General features: G+C 42.2%; 3 protein-coding genes across 4 annotated transcripts in view; 1 reads left to right on the top strand and 2 right to left on the bottom strand.

The window, feature by feature from the left end:
• cct7 (chaperonin containing TCP1, subunit 7 (eta)) overlaps window positions 1-15604 on the top strand; it is a 418707-nt gene that overhangs the window by 290045 nt on the left and 113058 nt on the right. The gene's annotated exons all lie outside the window — the stretch shown is intronic.
• On the bottom strand, window positions 857-5173 carry sb:cb1058 (uncharacterized protein LOC394209 homolog). Its single transcript, XM_061710407.1, has 3 exons — window positions 5010-5173; window positions 3479-4221; window positions 857-2038 (listed from the first exon to the last, which is right to left on the bottom strand). The coding sequence occupies exons 2-3, from the start codon at window positions 4151-4153 to the stop codon at window positions 1889-1891; spliced, it is 825 nt and encodes a 274-aa protein (XP_061566391.1). The 5' UTR covers window positions 4154-4221; window positions 5010-5173; the 3' UTR covers window positions 857-1888.
• b3gat3 (beta-1,3-glucuronyltransferase 3 (glucuronosyltransferase I)) lies at window positions 10730-15135 on the bottom strand. The gene is made up of 8 exons (XM_061709456.1): window positions 14966-15135; window positions 14540-14647; window positions 13465-13645; window positions 13189-13372; window positions 12946-13107; window positions 12758-12844; window positions 12217-12420; window positions 10730-12030 (listed from the first exon to the last, which is right to left on the bottom strand). Exons 2-8 carry the CDS (start codon window positions 14631-14633, stop codon window positions 11932-11934), a joined length of 1011 nt encoding a protein of 336 aa, XP_061565440.1. The 5' UTR covers window positions 14634-14647; window positions 14966-15135; the 3' UTR covers window positions 10730-11931.

Genomic DNA, 15604 nt, shown 5'->3' with positions numbered 1-15604 from the left:
ACTGGCCAGATATTTATGGTACCATTTCAAACACTATCACAGTGCAGTCAATGCTGAAGGTTTTGCTGCAGTGTAAATAATTTTGGTTCCCCAATAAATGCATGGTAGGCCTATACGAGCATTTATTGGGAGCAACATGTGCTTTTCCACGTTGAATTTAATTCGGAAGCAAGAAAAGTTGCAAATTCTTGACTGACCACCAGGGGCTTTTCCACATCGTGCAGGCCGTTGCTGAATGCGACCACTGCATATGACTTCTCTTCATCGAAATCCTTCAATGCAGGTGAGGTCAATAATAGCACTTCAAAAATCCCCGTAAGAGGGAGTTTCCTACCTATGTCGTAAATTACAGAAGTCACCAAAGAAATGACTGAACTTTGCATGTATCACATGACACACATGCATGTGGAAACAGGCTGTAAGACTGAAGGCAAAATAGTCCCTCACTTGTATTTTTATAATTTAAATGACAAATAGAGCTTTTAAAAGTTGTGATATTGTGTGTGCAGTGTTACACCACTCCAGCTTTTTCAAAGTGCCAGTTACAGATTTACATATTATAGGTATATAAGCTTGATACGTTAAGTGGACCTTTATTGCTAAGACTACTTGTAGAGCCATAGAAACAGTAGTTATGACACTTGATGACAGGATACGGTGGTTTAAATGATTCATATGATGTAAAACCAGCTAACTGCAACGCCTGCATATGATGAAAATTAGTTTTCATCCAGAAATACAAACATTTTATTCTAATCTGTTACTTTGCAAGTTCTTAATAAGATACAGGAGACGTCTTTATAAAATATTTTCAGTATACTGCTTAGTAACAACAAAATACATGCAAAAATCCATATCGCTAACAAGAAATTACAAGTTTATTTCAAATAAAGCTTTCATTAGTACAAAAGTTGACAATTAAAATGCCTTAAATACAGGCTGCAGCTACCTTTGCAATTGAAAATTAAACACGAAAAACAAACTGTACAGTTGCAACCAAACCATAAAAAACAAAAAAGGCACCATGCCAGTCATGCTGGTGTGTAATACTCATTTAACCATGAATCAACATGATATCAGGTTTCAGTTTCTGTCTCAGGTACATGTCTCATTCCCTGTCCATTCAGGTCAAATAACCGTCACCAGAACTCTGATATGGGGAACTCATGAGGAACGAGGTGAACATGACACTTCTGATGTGCTAAAAAGTGGAACTTATCCCTAGATTTTTTACCAATTTTTTACCAATTTACAAATTCTTAGTGATTGACTGGATTGGGAGCATATCCCAGCTCCCTTACCTGCTAAACTGTGAGTCAGCCATAAATAACTCTTATAATCCCATAGAAACATTAATATCACCCCAACAAAAGTCCACTAATCAGTCATTGCTGTTCTTTCAAACAGTCCTTGTGGTTACAACTCAACACTTCAGGTGTTTCATGATGTTAACCAAAGGAAAGCAGAGATTATTTGCACAACAAGCTCTTGATAGTTGATGTCAGGCGCTAAAGGAATCAAGTACTTTCACACCTCTGAATAAATTAATTAAAGAACAGAGCCAGCAGACTCTGTAAATGCTCTTTTTCTCGAGCCAGTATCATCGACTTCATTGCAAAATAGCCATCGTGGCTCCCCCGGCTTGTAAAGTGAAAACCTGCAGCCGTTAGTTGCAGCAGGACGTGACGAGGCTCCAAATGTTAGACCGAGTAATTAAAACTGAAAACTACAATAAATAATGAATGCTTCTGAAACTCAATGCAGCTCTCTCCAGCGTGCAGGCGCAGTAAAAGTCAGTCGTACGTGGATTGTTCTGCACGTCACCCTGGTTTCATTGTACTAAAAATCACAAAAGATGATTGAGGTTTGAGGTTTGAATCGTCCGGCTCTACTGAAACTCGGCCAACACGGAGCTGTGCTCGTCCTTCTTCCTCAGCGAGGGCGGCGATGGCGAGGAGGATGTCACAGGCGTGAGGGTGACGCTGTAGAGGTTGGTGATGAAGGCCTCCCAGCCGCGTCGGAGCGCTCGGTCAAAGGCCTGGAAAAGAGGAAGAGGATGAGTTGGGGAGGTTTAACACTCGTGATCAAACATACGTAGCGATGTAAGACCAGACCTCAGAATAGCTGAGTCATTCATGAATCAGAAATGATGTGCTGATGACTAGTCACCTAAAACCCATTTTCCTAAGTTGGATTGATGAAAAGGAGAAAAAGCAAAGGGTGGTTGGTGCTTCTTTTCCTTACTTTGAATAACATGTGACCTGGGCTGTACACTTTTATAGGAAGATGCTGATATCTCTTGTTGACAGGAGACTAAAAGCTTCGGCTTACTGCTGGAGTTTATCTGAAACATTTCCGTGTTCGATGCACAAGCTGACCATTGTCCCCGCAGGTTTCCGGGTGGATTTAACAACAACAAGGCAGAAGTCAGGAGCCGCGGCTGAAAGCCTGGTCGTCTGGTATCAGTAATACTCTAACCTGCCCTTACAGATGAAGAACAAACACAAAGGACCGCTGTATTTAAGAGGCAAAACATATCACAGAGGCCCCTTCTTACCCTGGACACTCTCCAGGTAGACGGTACAGAGCAATAAAAACAAGAACAACCCAAGTCAGAGACAGTTTTTATCCTGCATCTGTAACAGAACTTAATCTACTCAAAAACAAAGTGTAAACTGATATGAGGGATTGTGTCAATGTGTACGCTATTTTTAATTATTTATTGGTTTTAATCAGTTATTTTTTTATTGTATGTTGTGTGAAAGTGTTTTATGGTATTTATCTACTTATTTTTTAGCACTGACTGGTAGCAATTTTAATTTCGTTGTTATATAACAATGAACATAAAGATCTAATCTAATCTAAAGAACAAACACTAATTCTTTAATATAACCAACGTATTTTTACATCTTTGGTCGGGCTGTTTTGTAATCTCAGCACGGGTCGAGCTGATTGACATCAGAGGAATGTGTTGGTGCTGTTGGTTTAGGAGGACGGTCCTTCATTCCTCTGATCAAGGAGCGCGATACTGCAGAGGCAGGAATGCCACCTCCGAGTGTGTGTGTGTGTGTGTGCATGCATGCGTGCGTGTGTGTGTGTGTGTGTCGAAGCAGAAAATCTTCATGTCGGGAGGGCAGATGAAGGTCTCTGCACGCTGACTTCTGTTCCGGCTTAATCATTTTTTTTTCCATGTCATTAAAGGTGACGTAAAGGAGAAATCTGTCATTGGCCTTTTAATATGTGCATGCACACGCGGCTGCTGTACCTTGACCCTGGCAGAGGTTTATTATTAAGGTGATATGATAAGTTTCCATGGTGGTTAATTACCCAGTGTGCATTATGTTGGAGGCTGAACTTTGCCCCCTGTTCCACGTACCCCCGAGCTGCTTATGTAATCTGCAAGTTGGAGCTTTCACCAAGTGGAGGGAAGCTCAGTTTAATGACATAAGAGTTTGAAGCGACCAGATCGGTATCTCACCTTGCGATAATGCTTGACTGTATTCCTCTTCACCATCTTCATGCCTTCCTCCTGTTCTCTCCTCATTTCCCTCTCTTCCTCCTCCTCCTCTTCTCTTCCTCGCTTCTTGTCTCTGATGAGGACTTGGTCGTCCGCATCCTCCCTCACTGGGAAGTGGACGAGCGGGGCCTCTCTCCCCTTGCCGGCCTTCTCGATTTCTTCCTCCACCATCTTCAGATTCTCGATCTCAACCTCGATCTTCGCCCTGGTGTCTTCTGGGACGGCGGCGTCCGGAGGACTTGGCGAGCCGGGGCTCTGCCGTCCCTCGTCCTCGGCCCTCTCCTCCTTCTGCTTCCTCCTGGAGCTTCTTCTCCACCTGCTGCTGCGGCGGCTGGGTTTCCTCTGCAGGAGAGTCTCTCCATCATCCTCCAGCATCCCGTCGGTGAAGTCAAACACCTCTGTTTCCTCGTCTGCCCCCGAGCTGTGTACCATAGTTTGATGCGAGATGGTCACAACTCCTGCGTCTCTGCTGCCATCATCTACACCCTGCTCCACCTCCTTCCCCATCACCGTTTCCCCCGCTGCGACCTCAGGCTCATCCAGGCGACCGTAGAAACCATTCGATTTGTCCAGGAACTTGGGGGCTCTGATAGAGCTTCGAACCGAGCTCTTCCTGGAGTTCTTGCCAATCGTCATCTTTTCGTTTTCTCGTTCGCTTCTCGGGGCCTCTGTTCCGCTCTTCCCACCTTTGTACTTAGTTATTTCTGCAGGAAAAGGAGATTATAGATTAAAGTGGTTGCATAAATCAACTCTTTGGATGTATTTCTCTCTAAAACCCAGTACTTAACCGTTTCGTACTAGAAGTAAGAAGTGGGGAACATTTAGGGCACTAAAGAATGCAGATGGATGATATGGGTATTATTGGTGGAGTATGTGTGTGTGTGTGTGCAGCTTTATCAGCAGTGTAGATCTGCTGTGGATGGTATGAACTCCACAGAGCATCTGCTGTGCAAACATCGGACGAGTTTACGTACATGTGAGCCTGCAGGTCAAAGTCGGTGTTATCAGTGTTGAGATAATAACTGGGATGTCAAAACTAAAAGACACAGTGTTCTTACAGCTAAGGACAAACACAGACATGCAAACACAGAGTCAGACTTTGACACTGAGCTCTCCCTGAACCGCAGCTGAGATCGATGGCTGGCTATCGCTGTCGGCGTCTGGGTACCCAGCTGCTGTTCGTTCTCCACAAATATCAAAAGGATGGAAGATAAATCCCTCTTTCCAATCTTTTCTAGAGACTTGAGACAAGGTTATACTGAAGGTTTGGACACGCACCGGTGATGTCACCATCAAGGACAAAACGCCTGTCGCTTTTGTGTGTGTGTGTGTTTCAAAACAATAGCAATAGCTTCTATTTTATTTAAATCAGGTCATTTTTTAAAGTAAAAATTAAAAATCTAGTCTCACCTGGTGGGGCTTTCATAGAAAGAAGCAAATATTAGCAGTAAACTATTTGCATTAATTTGACATGAAACCTTCCAAGTCCTACCTCATGCGCTGCTGTTTCCTCTTTCCCCCGAGTGGAGCGTGTGTTTTCCTGCGGTGTGTGTGTGTGAATGAGTGACTGAGAGCCGGGCGGCTAAGCTGACTCCCCTGCTGCTCAACGTCACACCGGCCCTGCCCCAACCTGCACGTCTGTCGTCATCAACACACACACGGCCAGCAGAGCACCCTCGCCATCAAGGACTTTCTGTCTCCTTCAGTCCAAAGACACTAACTTTTTCTACATATCATTCGACGAACTTGAATGTTTGACCCAAACCCACTACACCTGCACACAGAAAATCATTCAAGTGTGTTCAACAGGGAGTATTAAATAAGAAAGAAGTGTAATCAGCCCAACATCTCCCCAGCAACACACTGCTATCAGACACTATCAGTCATCAACAATAAACTCATTGGTCGTCAGAGAGATAAATCTGCAGGATTCACCTTTCACACACAATCCATCATAGACATTGATAAATACGTATTGATAAATACGTGGCATTAATACATCTTTCCACCCAGACGTTTATTTTGAGTGGGGTTTTCAATTTTCAGAGAGCAGTTTTCCACTCAATGCTTCATGAAATATGTTTTTTTGAACTATCATGCCTCGCGCAAGTAGTGAAGTACCGGATTTTGAACACATCCCCTTTATTATTTTCTTTTCCAGCCATTATGTTGGAGTTTTTATGGTGTCATTTGGATCTTTGTTCAGTTGCATGACCAAGTTTAAGCTGATGGCCTAAAAAAACGTTAGTGTGCAGATGAATGCATGGCATCCAGGTCTTGTGGATTCAAAAACAAGCTTAAATCATTACACTTTCGCCACTGTGCTTGACAGTTGAGGTGAGGTGTTGCTGTTACATGCGTTGTTTGGTTTCAGCGGAGCTATAATTAGTAGTCCAATATCTCCAATTTGGTCTCACCCGTCCAGGAAACATTGTTCCAACAGTTTGGTGTTTCAGAAAAGTGTAAAAAGTGTTAAGTGTTTTTTTTAGAAATGAAAGACCTGGAGTGCCGGGTAGCCTGACTCAAGGCTCCTCATGTGTGGACTCATGCGAGTCCTTGTTGCTGCTGACCCAGGTTCACATTCAAGCCTGTGATCCGTGGCTGCATTTCACCACCGTCTCTGTCCCTGCTTTTTTGTGTCCTCTGTTAAAAAGCCCTAAACGATGCAGAGACATGCATCCTGCCTATACAAGTCCTACTTATTCAGCCTTTTTCTTATTGTTATCTCATGAATTGTATCCCGCCTGAAAAAGTGCAGACGTGGTGTGATGTGCCTCTTGTACATTGCATGGTCTGACATTGAGGTAAACTTGCCTGGAAGTCCATTTCTGGGAAGACATGCAACTTTTCTGAATGTTTTCTGCTTGTGAATCAGCTTTCTGACAGTAGGCTGATACTCCAAATTCTTTGGAAGTGGCCTTACTGTATATCCCTTTCCAGATTCCTGCATAGCAACAATTGCTTCCCTGACATCACCGATAAGGTCGTTCCTAGTTGGCATCCAGACCAGAAAAATAATACTCCAGTCCACTTGATTAGATGTACCTGTGTATTTATCTACATTTATGGCGTCCGTATTAATGGTGCCATCGGTGCAAACCGGAGTCAAGTTCTCTCGTCTGATTTATGTCTGACCTGGCAATAAAGCTTTTTCTGATTCTGATTCTGATTCTGATTAAGACGTAGATGAACTACTGTATACTTCTAAGTGACCTGGGTGAGATCAGAGGAAACTCCTCCACATCCCGTTTGGACTGTAAGCACCGGATTTGGGAGGGACTGGGACTTGTTTTGCCGTTTATGCATTAAGCAACGATTTAAGTGCCGGTTTTTTCTTACGTGAGGATGTACAGCAGTCCCACACCTTCTTCTACATGCATCCACATGTATACCATGGTGACACACCAAGATCGGGAAACCACAGAAACAAACATAATCATTAAACACAGTGTGATGTGAAACTTAAAACTACTTTCCAGTTTCACAGGCAGTGTGTGTGTGTGTGTGTGTGTGTGTGTGTGTGTGTGTGTGTGTGTGTGTGTGTGTGTGTGTGTGTGTGTGTGTGTGTGTGTGTGTGTGTGTTCATAGATGCATCTTAACATATGTCTGAGAGAATCATTGTGGACCAAATATGGTGTGCGTACAGTTTCTTATGACTTACTCTTACTCATCTCGCAGATCAGTTTCATCTCCCAATCACTGTGTGTCTGCGCGTTTTATACTCTGACCTCATCATGCTTCGTATATAATCACCAAGAAAAGAGGGCGTAGGAGCCTTCAACAGAGGCCTGTAAAAACTCAGCTGCGCTGAAGTTAGAAGTTTGTTAGCTGTCCTGCTGGATGAGGGTTCCCGTGGTAACGGTCAGGCCGAGACCTGTTGGAGTGAATAATGTGGTGATTCCACAGAAGAAGAAAAAAAGCTTGCACTACAGGATCATAGAGGAGTAAATAGAAGAGACAAAAGTGATAAAATCACAGACTAGTCTGGCGGCGTGAGGTCACCGCTCGTGTCGGGTTTAAGGAACCTGTCGGTTGAAACAGCTGTGCTGCTGGCTGGTTTCCAATAATGCAAATCCAGAAAGGTTTATAGTAGCATGAACCTTTGATCGAAATGTCTGTTTGCATGAGGAACTAAGAGTAAAAAACATGTCTCTTCATATTCATCTTTTCCTTTTTTAGCCTGAAACAAACATTCTCTTCAGGATCACAAACATATTTGTGCTCATTTTGGTCAGAAGTTTTTTTTTTTTTACTTCATTTCTTGACACAACTGTTTTTCTAAAATGCGTCAGGCTCATTTAAATGTTCATTTGCAAACTTCTGCGGCTGAATTTCGTGGCAACGGAACAGGAAAATTATATTTGCCTTTCCAGCAATACTACTCACACTTCTTCCTGATAGTTTATACAGTCTTTATAGGCCACAATTTGATATTATTTTCTTTTGTAAGGTGATTGAGAGAAATGTTTTAATGACTTTATGATCTGGTGGTACTTTTCTGTCTTTTACTGTCCACATGATTTGTGGGCATTAATTCAAAAGTCAAAAGCCTCTTATCGGCCCATCGCTGAGTCTTCCTGGGACAATATTTGTGTTTCTCCGGCTTTGAAATTTGTATAAACTAACCTTTCCAGACGACTACCTGAACGTGTCACAGCCCTAAAAATCTTTTATGTTGGCTAGAGAGGAAAAAATTACTTGAGCAGAAACAGAAAACAGTTCGATGGGATCAAAACACAACACTGTGCTGTGCTTCAAGCGTGTTTTTATTTCAAGAGGAAACATTTTGCAAATGCAAGGCACATTTATTTATATAGCACAATTCAACACAAGGTAATTCAAAGTGCTTTACATTGACATTAAAAGCGGCAAGACATAATTAGACAGTAAATAATTAGACATAATTAGACAGTAAATAACAAATATGATTGAATAAGATGATAAGAAAAGAAGTAAAATAATAAAAAGCACAAGCTGTTAAAAATAAGGGCAGTAGAGTCCAGCAGGTAAGTTTAATTTAGGGGTACGCTTGAGTAAACAGTAATGTTTTTAACCCTGATTTAAAGGAGCTGACAGTTGGAGCAGACCTCAGGTCTACAGGAAGTTTGTTCCACCGGTGAGGAGCAGAATAACTGATCACTGCCTCATCTTGCTTGGTTCTTGTTCTTGGGAACCACAACAAACCAGATCCAGATGAACCTCAGGGGTCTGGGAGCTTCATAGGAACTAACAGATCAACCATGTATTTTGGTCCAAGACCATTCAGTGCTTTGTAGACCAGCAGTAAGATTTTAAACTCTATCCTTTGACTCACTGGAAGCCAGTGTAGCGATTTCATGACCGGTGTAATGTGGTCCAGTTTCCTTGTGTTTGTAAGGACTCTGGCAGCAGCGTTCTGGATCAAATGCACACTAACAGTCAAAAGTTTGGGCACACTTTCCCATTGAAATGAATGAGAAAGTGCGTCCATAGTTCACATTTGCATAGCTGCATGCCTCGGGGTTGAGAGACCGCGATCTCATTATCGTTCATTTATTCAATGAACATCGGGTCATATGCAAATTTGTAATCGGTAATTCCTTACATGCCTTTTGTGCGTAAAAGCATCATATAAATTGTAGGATCATAGTGGGTCTTGGCATTGACACCTTGATTGGTGAAAACCACACACTGCATTTAGCGAAACCCTCCACCGTCAAGCACGGTGGTGGAGGGGTTATGGTTTGGATCGAGCTACAGGATTGAGACATGGTGCTTGATGAAACCTTTTCATAGTTGGATGAACAGATGCAGATTACGCGGTTGAAGTCCAGCTCATGTTTCTGCGTGGAAACATTCGGCGGGAGTGAAACTGGTCTACTTCCTCCCTGTGTGCTGTACAGTTCCCGCCCTGGAGATGACCCACAAGCAGAAGGAAGGTGAGGCATACGGTGAATGAAGCATTCATGACGTACGAAATGTAAAGAGCTGTAGGTCTGACTAGTTTAGTCTAACATTTGCCAAAAGCTACTCCGACCTTTCGTCTTGGTGTAACGGGGTGACTATAAGAGGACAAAGCTAACAAGCGTAAAGAGGGGGCTGTGGTGGGGTTTCAAGAGAGATGTGCATAAGCTCACGTCCAAAAACCCTCAATGAGCAGACTTGTTAAAAACAAGCCAACATTCCTCCACAACAACATAAGAGACTGATTGTCGGTCACCTGGGAGTTAATTTTGACCAGAATCTGTCCGGTTATTTGCATATTAAACTGGGTTCTGGGACTGCCTTTTTAAACTTCCTGTCTCAGATTGACGCAGCAAAAACTGATCCATAAATGTGTTACCTCAAGACTGGACTACTGTAATCCTTTATTGTTAAGTTGTCCCAAAGACCTCCAGCTCACCCAGAGTGCTGCAGCCAGAGTTGTGACGAGAACAAACAGGAGAGATCATTTCTCCAGTTTTAGCTTCTCTTCACTGGCGACATATGAAATCCAGAATCGACCTTGACTCGTCAGGTTCCTCTCCTCCGGATCCAGCTGCCAGTTTGTGTGTGAGTCTGGCTCTGGTTCTGCCAGAGGTTTCCATATCCAAGGAAAGTTTTAATGCATCTGTTGGCTTCCTTACTGATGCAATCATTGTCATTGTTATTTTATTGGCTATATATTCATTGGACTAATTTGTTGATAATAAGTTGAGCTGTACTGTTGAAGTGCGTTTAGGTGACGTTTGTCATGATTTGGGGCTATGTAGAATAAATAAATAAAGGACAACTTCAAGTTCCTGCTGCGAGAGGTGGATGTACAAGGTAACCATCAGGTTGTTCAGGATTGTCTTCAACACTTTTGTCTTCATTCTGGTTAAAAATCAATTATAAAAAAAATCAACAACAATAATAATAATAATAATATCACATAGGTTTTCTGTTATTTTCTGAGCTTGTATTTGACTAATTCTGAGATCCACTATGATCAAATTACTTTTATAATAGTTGTAAACAAAAACAAGCAACACGATTACACTCAGAGTAACCGTTGTACTCAGCTGTGTCATGTTTGATGGATAAACCCAAAGTCTAAATGTCACAGTTCACAGGGTCATTCAACTAGTCTCAACTTTACTGCCTTATGTAACCACGTTCTTCCTCTTTTTAGCTGGCTGACAGTTTAAAATAAATAAATAAATAAAGCTAATTTACATACAAAAAGATGACAGGAGACGACGAACAGTCATATTATACATAATGAAAGTTTACTTTCAAGGCCAAGGACAGACATTATCACGCTGTACACAATGTGAAGATCAATGTTACAGTAATAAATACATGGATTACAGCAGATAACTTCCTCACAGGCACTAATCATACTGAAGCAGGCACTGGATGTTTTTTTCTTTATCCCCAGTGTCACAAAACAACCTTTTGAACTTGAATGCTACTTCGTTCTTTGTCATCTGACTTCAGCGGACGTTGTTCAAGATAATCAAACACGGATCAAGTAGTTCAGTTCATATTTGAAGCTTTGCTAATGTAAAAGTACAAAAAAGTTTCCCATCTCTTGGAGACCAATTCATGTTTTTTTCTTTGATCAAGGTTGAGGTGGAACACAGGAAGGAAGACGTGAGCTGCAGCCGTAATATTGTCTTGATTTGGATATTGCCTTCTAAATAGTGTTTTTTAAAGCATAATTCAACGTAAAACATCCAATATACTGACAGGATTTATTCAACGTCTGCTCTACTACTGAAAAGCTGCATCTGAGCTCTGAAGTGGGAGTGAAACTACTACATCCCAAGCTTGTGCTGAAGGATGGTGTTGCTAGGTTGCAACACGAGTGCACGGTGACACGGAAGCAGCTTGTTAATTGGATTTATTCAGTTTTACAGAATTTGAAGCTGCTGTTAGAAAAATCCCAGAGCCAGCGATGCTTTTATGTGAAAATAACTAATATACAGATTGTATTATCTACATGCCTTTGCAAATGGCCGTGAGGATTTTTTCAGTTTTTGTGTTAATAAATTAAAACATCTAAAAAGGTACCGGATACAGACAACGGAGATGACACGAAGTTAGAGGCCATGCATGAAAATGCCCCTTGAATTCATAAATAATCAGCAAACATGTTGAACAGCATAGTTTTACAGCTTTGATCTGGCTCCCCCTTCAGGTAGTTGTCTAAACTGCATCATCTCTTTCCCCCCAGGCCTAAACAAAGACACCAAACGAACTAAAACTAACAGGAAACCAGCACATAATACATCACCAGTCAACATATTTGTGACGCTCGATATAAATACACTTTTCCATTTATTACATGACCCAGAAAAACAGACAATCATAACCAGGAAAATGAAGGTGTGCAGATGTTTTCTGTTTCTATGTACTGTTACAGATGCAGCTTTCACAGCGGAGGATGTGTGTGTGTTAGTGTGTGTTTCTCAGACCTCCACAGCAGGGTCTGAGCCCAGTCCTTGAGCCTGCAGCGCATCCTCCCGCTTCATCTTCGGCTTCTCCGTGCGTGTGTGCCATACCAGCACCTGCAGGACACACACACGCACACACACAGACACACACACAGACACACACACAGACACACAGACACACACAATGAACTAATGTGAAATCAAAGTACACACAAACACTGTACTGCATGAGAAGAACTCATCATTATACACTCTCACTGTCTCTTTCTCTCGCACACGCACACACGCACACACACATACTTTAGTACAGTCGTCTGCTTTGGGCTCCAGCTCATCCATGGTCACCAGACCATTAAGGAAACTGCTTTCCAGGAAGCCCATTGGCGCCTCGCCATCAAAGCAAGCCTCCTGATTGGTCAGGACCAATTTGAGGGAGACAGCGAAGCCTGCCATGTCCATCGGGAAGGGACGACTGGGACGCCAGCCGGTATGGAAGCGAACCACCTTAAAATTTGAAGAAAAATAAACAAACATAAAACATCATTGAAGAAAAAAGACGATCTTTGCTGAAAGTGTAGAAACAGAGAGAAACGCTCCTGCAGTTTTGACTGTCTGGAGATGATTCCTACTGCAACAAAAATGTATCACAAGGTTAATTTTTTCTGCTTTTGTAATTGTTTATTTAGCTTTTTTGATTGAGAAATATGTACAGCGGTACAAAGGTGACATGTTTAAAAAAAAAAAAAAAAAAAAAAAAATCATTCTTGAATTTGTGGAAGCAAAGTACAATTTCTCCAGCATCATCAACCAGATAACAAAACAAAAAACAAAAAAAATCTACCTTTCCTCCTTCCACCACAGGTTTCTCATATTTCATCCCGCCGACCAGCCCCACCGGCCACACTGAAACCCGCTGGGTACTCCTCATCTGGATCGAGACAACGAGATGTTTCAGTGTGCAGACGTTTGAGACGGATGAGAAAAGTCATCGCTGAATAACAATGAACGCTTTCACACTTTGTTACCCACCTCTTCAAAAATCTGCAGGCTGTATGTGTTATCGTCATCAGCGAAGTACACCACTCCCCTCTGGCCATCCTCTCCTGGGAGGCTCTGCCTGTCTTCCCTGAGCCACCGCAGTCCCTCGTTTCTCTGCTCCACGCCGCGGGGCTTCAGCCAGCTGGGATCCCCCTGAGGTGGAACCATATTTAAATGAGAAATAAATATAAGATTGAAAGAATAACAGTAGATTCAGCTTCGACATTAACCCACCTCCTGAAGTTTGCGGTCCTTGGCGGTGGGCACATTTAGATGCGTGTAGTTCAGGCCGCTCTTCATCAGAAGGTTGGTCACGAGGGTCGTCTTGCGCGGCGAGTCCTCCACCACGATCCAGTGTAGGTGAGGAACGTGGAGGAAAGTCTGTGACAGACGAGTCAGCTCGGCCTTCTGCACCAGCCTGCACACAGGCAGAGCGCAGAGAGGGGGTGATGCAAGCGCAGGGATGAAAGCATAGCGGAGATGAGGCGGCCGGGTGAACGGGAGGTCTACCTTGCGTACGTGGGGGTGATGACAAACACAGTCGGCTGGGAGGATTTGGACGGCTCCTTCTTGGATTTCTTGGTCTCCTCTATCTTCTTTATGTGATCTTGAAGACGGTGCACCTCGTCCCGCAGGTGAGATATGGTGCGGTCCTTAGGAATGACATGTTGTGTGCAGTCACAGCGCTGGCCTGCAGGAAAGACATGCAAATGCAAAGATGGTTACTGCACGTTTCAGTCTGTTCTGACACATTCAAGCTACTCTTATACGCATAGTTTATTAAAAACCTTATTAGTTTGTGTAATTAAATACCTTTCAGTTTATGTATAACAGTCTCTTTGGTGTTTAAAGTGAACCAAACAAGGGTTTTTACTTCTGAAACTGGCAATAAACAATACTTTGAGGTAACCACTGGTTACCATCATGTCACGACCAGAGGGAACTAGCATTTTGTGTGGAATTTCACCATTTTTTCCTGATGTATTGAGTTTTTAAAAGGTTCAGAGATGGAACTAAGAAATGGTGAATAACTATTATTTTGCTCAAAATAATTTTTTGTCATCTACATGTACAAAACAAGCTGGTCTGGAATCTGTGCAGTCTCAGTGGACTTAATTTGGTATAAAACGGTCTTCAAAGTTGTGAAATATCAAACTTTGGATATTTCCAAAAACGGTTAAGTTAGAAAAAAACTAAAATTCTACATTATAAGGTGTACAAATTATGGCAAAACTGAATATTCTTCTGGTTTCAGCTTTTCACTTTAGAGGTCGCCAGAGTGAATCATTCTCTTCCACCTAAACTTGTCCTCTTCCAAAAATCTCCTCTCTGGTTTTTCCTCTCATCGCTTGACTAACAGCTCCATTGTCAGCGCCCAAACCAACCAAATCTAGCCTCTCCAACTTTGTCTCCTAACCCGAGCCGTCCCTCTGATGTGTTTATTCCTAACCCTGTCGCTCCTAAGGAGATCCTCGGCTTTGAAACGGCTGCTCGGCAAAATGCACAGGTTCAGTCGTCTGACTTTTCCCAGAAACATTTAAACTTTAAATCATGACTGAAATATTTACATTGTGCCAAAACTCACCAAGCTGCATGAGAGCGTAGACGAGGCCCATCAGAGAGACCATGAAGTACAGCACAAAGACCGTCTTCAGCTTCAGCTTCATCCTCGTTGCCATGGTAGCCTGACCAGCTGATGGGATGACAATAGGCCAGACAGAAAACATTAGTCCTTCAGCATTCTTGCCTTTGTTGGTATTTCATTTTAGGATCGAGGGTGTGTTGAGTTTAAAGTTTAAATGTTGACAGGTGCTTTGAAGTGTCAGTTTCAGAACCTTTGGTCACCTAATAGAGACAAAGCTTCTTATTCAGTAACAGCTGCGTGATGCAGGAGGAAGGTTTGTGCATAAGAGGTCTAATATTATAAATATGCTGATGAAAAAGCAGTATCAATTAAACCAAATATAAAAAACCAAATAGATATAAAAGACTGACATCTGCAGGTACTCACCTAAAACAGGAAACGGGGCGAAACAGGACTTACGGCGCGGAACCAACGTTTACAGCTTCATGTCATCTTGAAGAGGTGAGAAAGGCCCCTCAGAGCATCATAACAATTGTTTATTTATTTCTCTCAGCCTCCACATTTGTGCGAAGACTGAAGGCACCAACCACGTCCGGCTTCGGTGCACCGGAATAACGAGTCCCCGTGAAACCCTTAGTTCAATTCATCGGTTCCATCTGCTCCACTCCGAACAAACACAAATACATGAAATAAATTAATAAATAGCTATCTTACTTTAAAATGATTGGAAAAATAATTCAGTTACAATATTAGAAACTCCTTTTTTAATTCAATCGGGAAGAATTATTAGTTCATTTTTATATTTGACGTGAACAGATAAATTAGGGCACGAGCAACAAAAGGCCCAAAACATGCAATAAAAAGGAACATTTTGGAGGTAATTAAATTAGTTTGACAACATCTCCTCAATTACATAATTTGGTATAGAATAACATTAGAAGCAGTTTCTCAGGAGAAAAACATCTGTGTATCTGTGTCAACTGCTGAAAGTTTCAGAATGATGTTCATCTGTTGAAAACACCTTTAAAGATCTGTCATCCACAGAAGATGGATTTGGAGGTGCAT

Source organism: Cololabis saira, chromosome 20 (genome assembly GCF_033807715.1).
Source record: "Cololabis saira isolate AMF1-May2022 chromosome 20, fColSai1.1, whole genome shotgun sequence".
NCBI classification, from domain to species: domain Eukaryota; kingdom Metazoa; phylum Chordata; class Actinopteri; order Beloniformes; family Belonidae; genus Cololabis; species Cololabis saira.
Note: the sequence above shows the minus strand (reverse complement) of the source record. Positions and strands in the feature narration are given on the sequence as shown.

What these genes read in the sequence shown, in the direction of transcription:
- sb:cb1058 (XM_061710407.1), bottom strand. Translation starts at nt 4,153, where the DNA reads ATGACGATTGGCAAGAACTCCAGGAAGAGCTCGGTTCGAAGCTCTATC. An exon ending in CAGTCAAGCATTATCGCAAG is followed by an intron (nt 2,039 to 3,478) that starts GTGAGATACCGA and finishes CCTCTTTTCCAG; the next exon opens with GCCTTTGACCGAGCGCTCCG.
- b3gat3 (XM_061709456.1), bottom strand. Translation starts at nt 14,633, where the DNA reads ATGGCAACGAGGATGAAGCTGAAGCTGAAGACGGTCTTTGTGCTGTAC. An exon ending in ATCACCCCCACGTACGCAAG is followed by an intron (nt 13,373 to 13,464) that starts GTAGACCTCCCG and finishes GCCTGTGTGCAG; the next exon opens with GCTGGTGCAGAAGGCCGAGC. An exon ending in GCCTGCAGATTTTTGAAGAG is followed by an intron (nt 12,845 to 12,945) that starts GTGGGTAACAAA and finishes GTCTCGATCCAG; the next exon opens with ATGAGGAGTACCCAGCGGGT.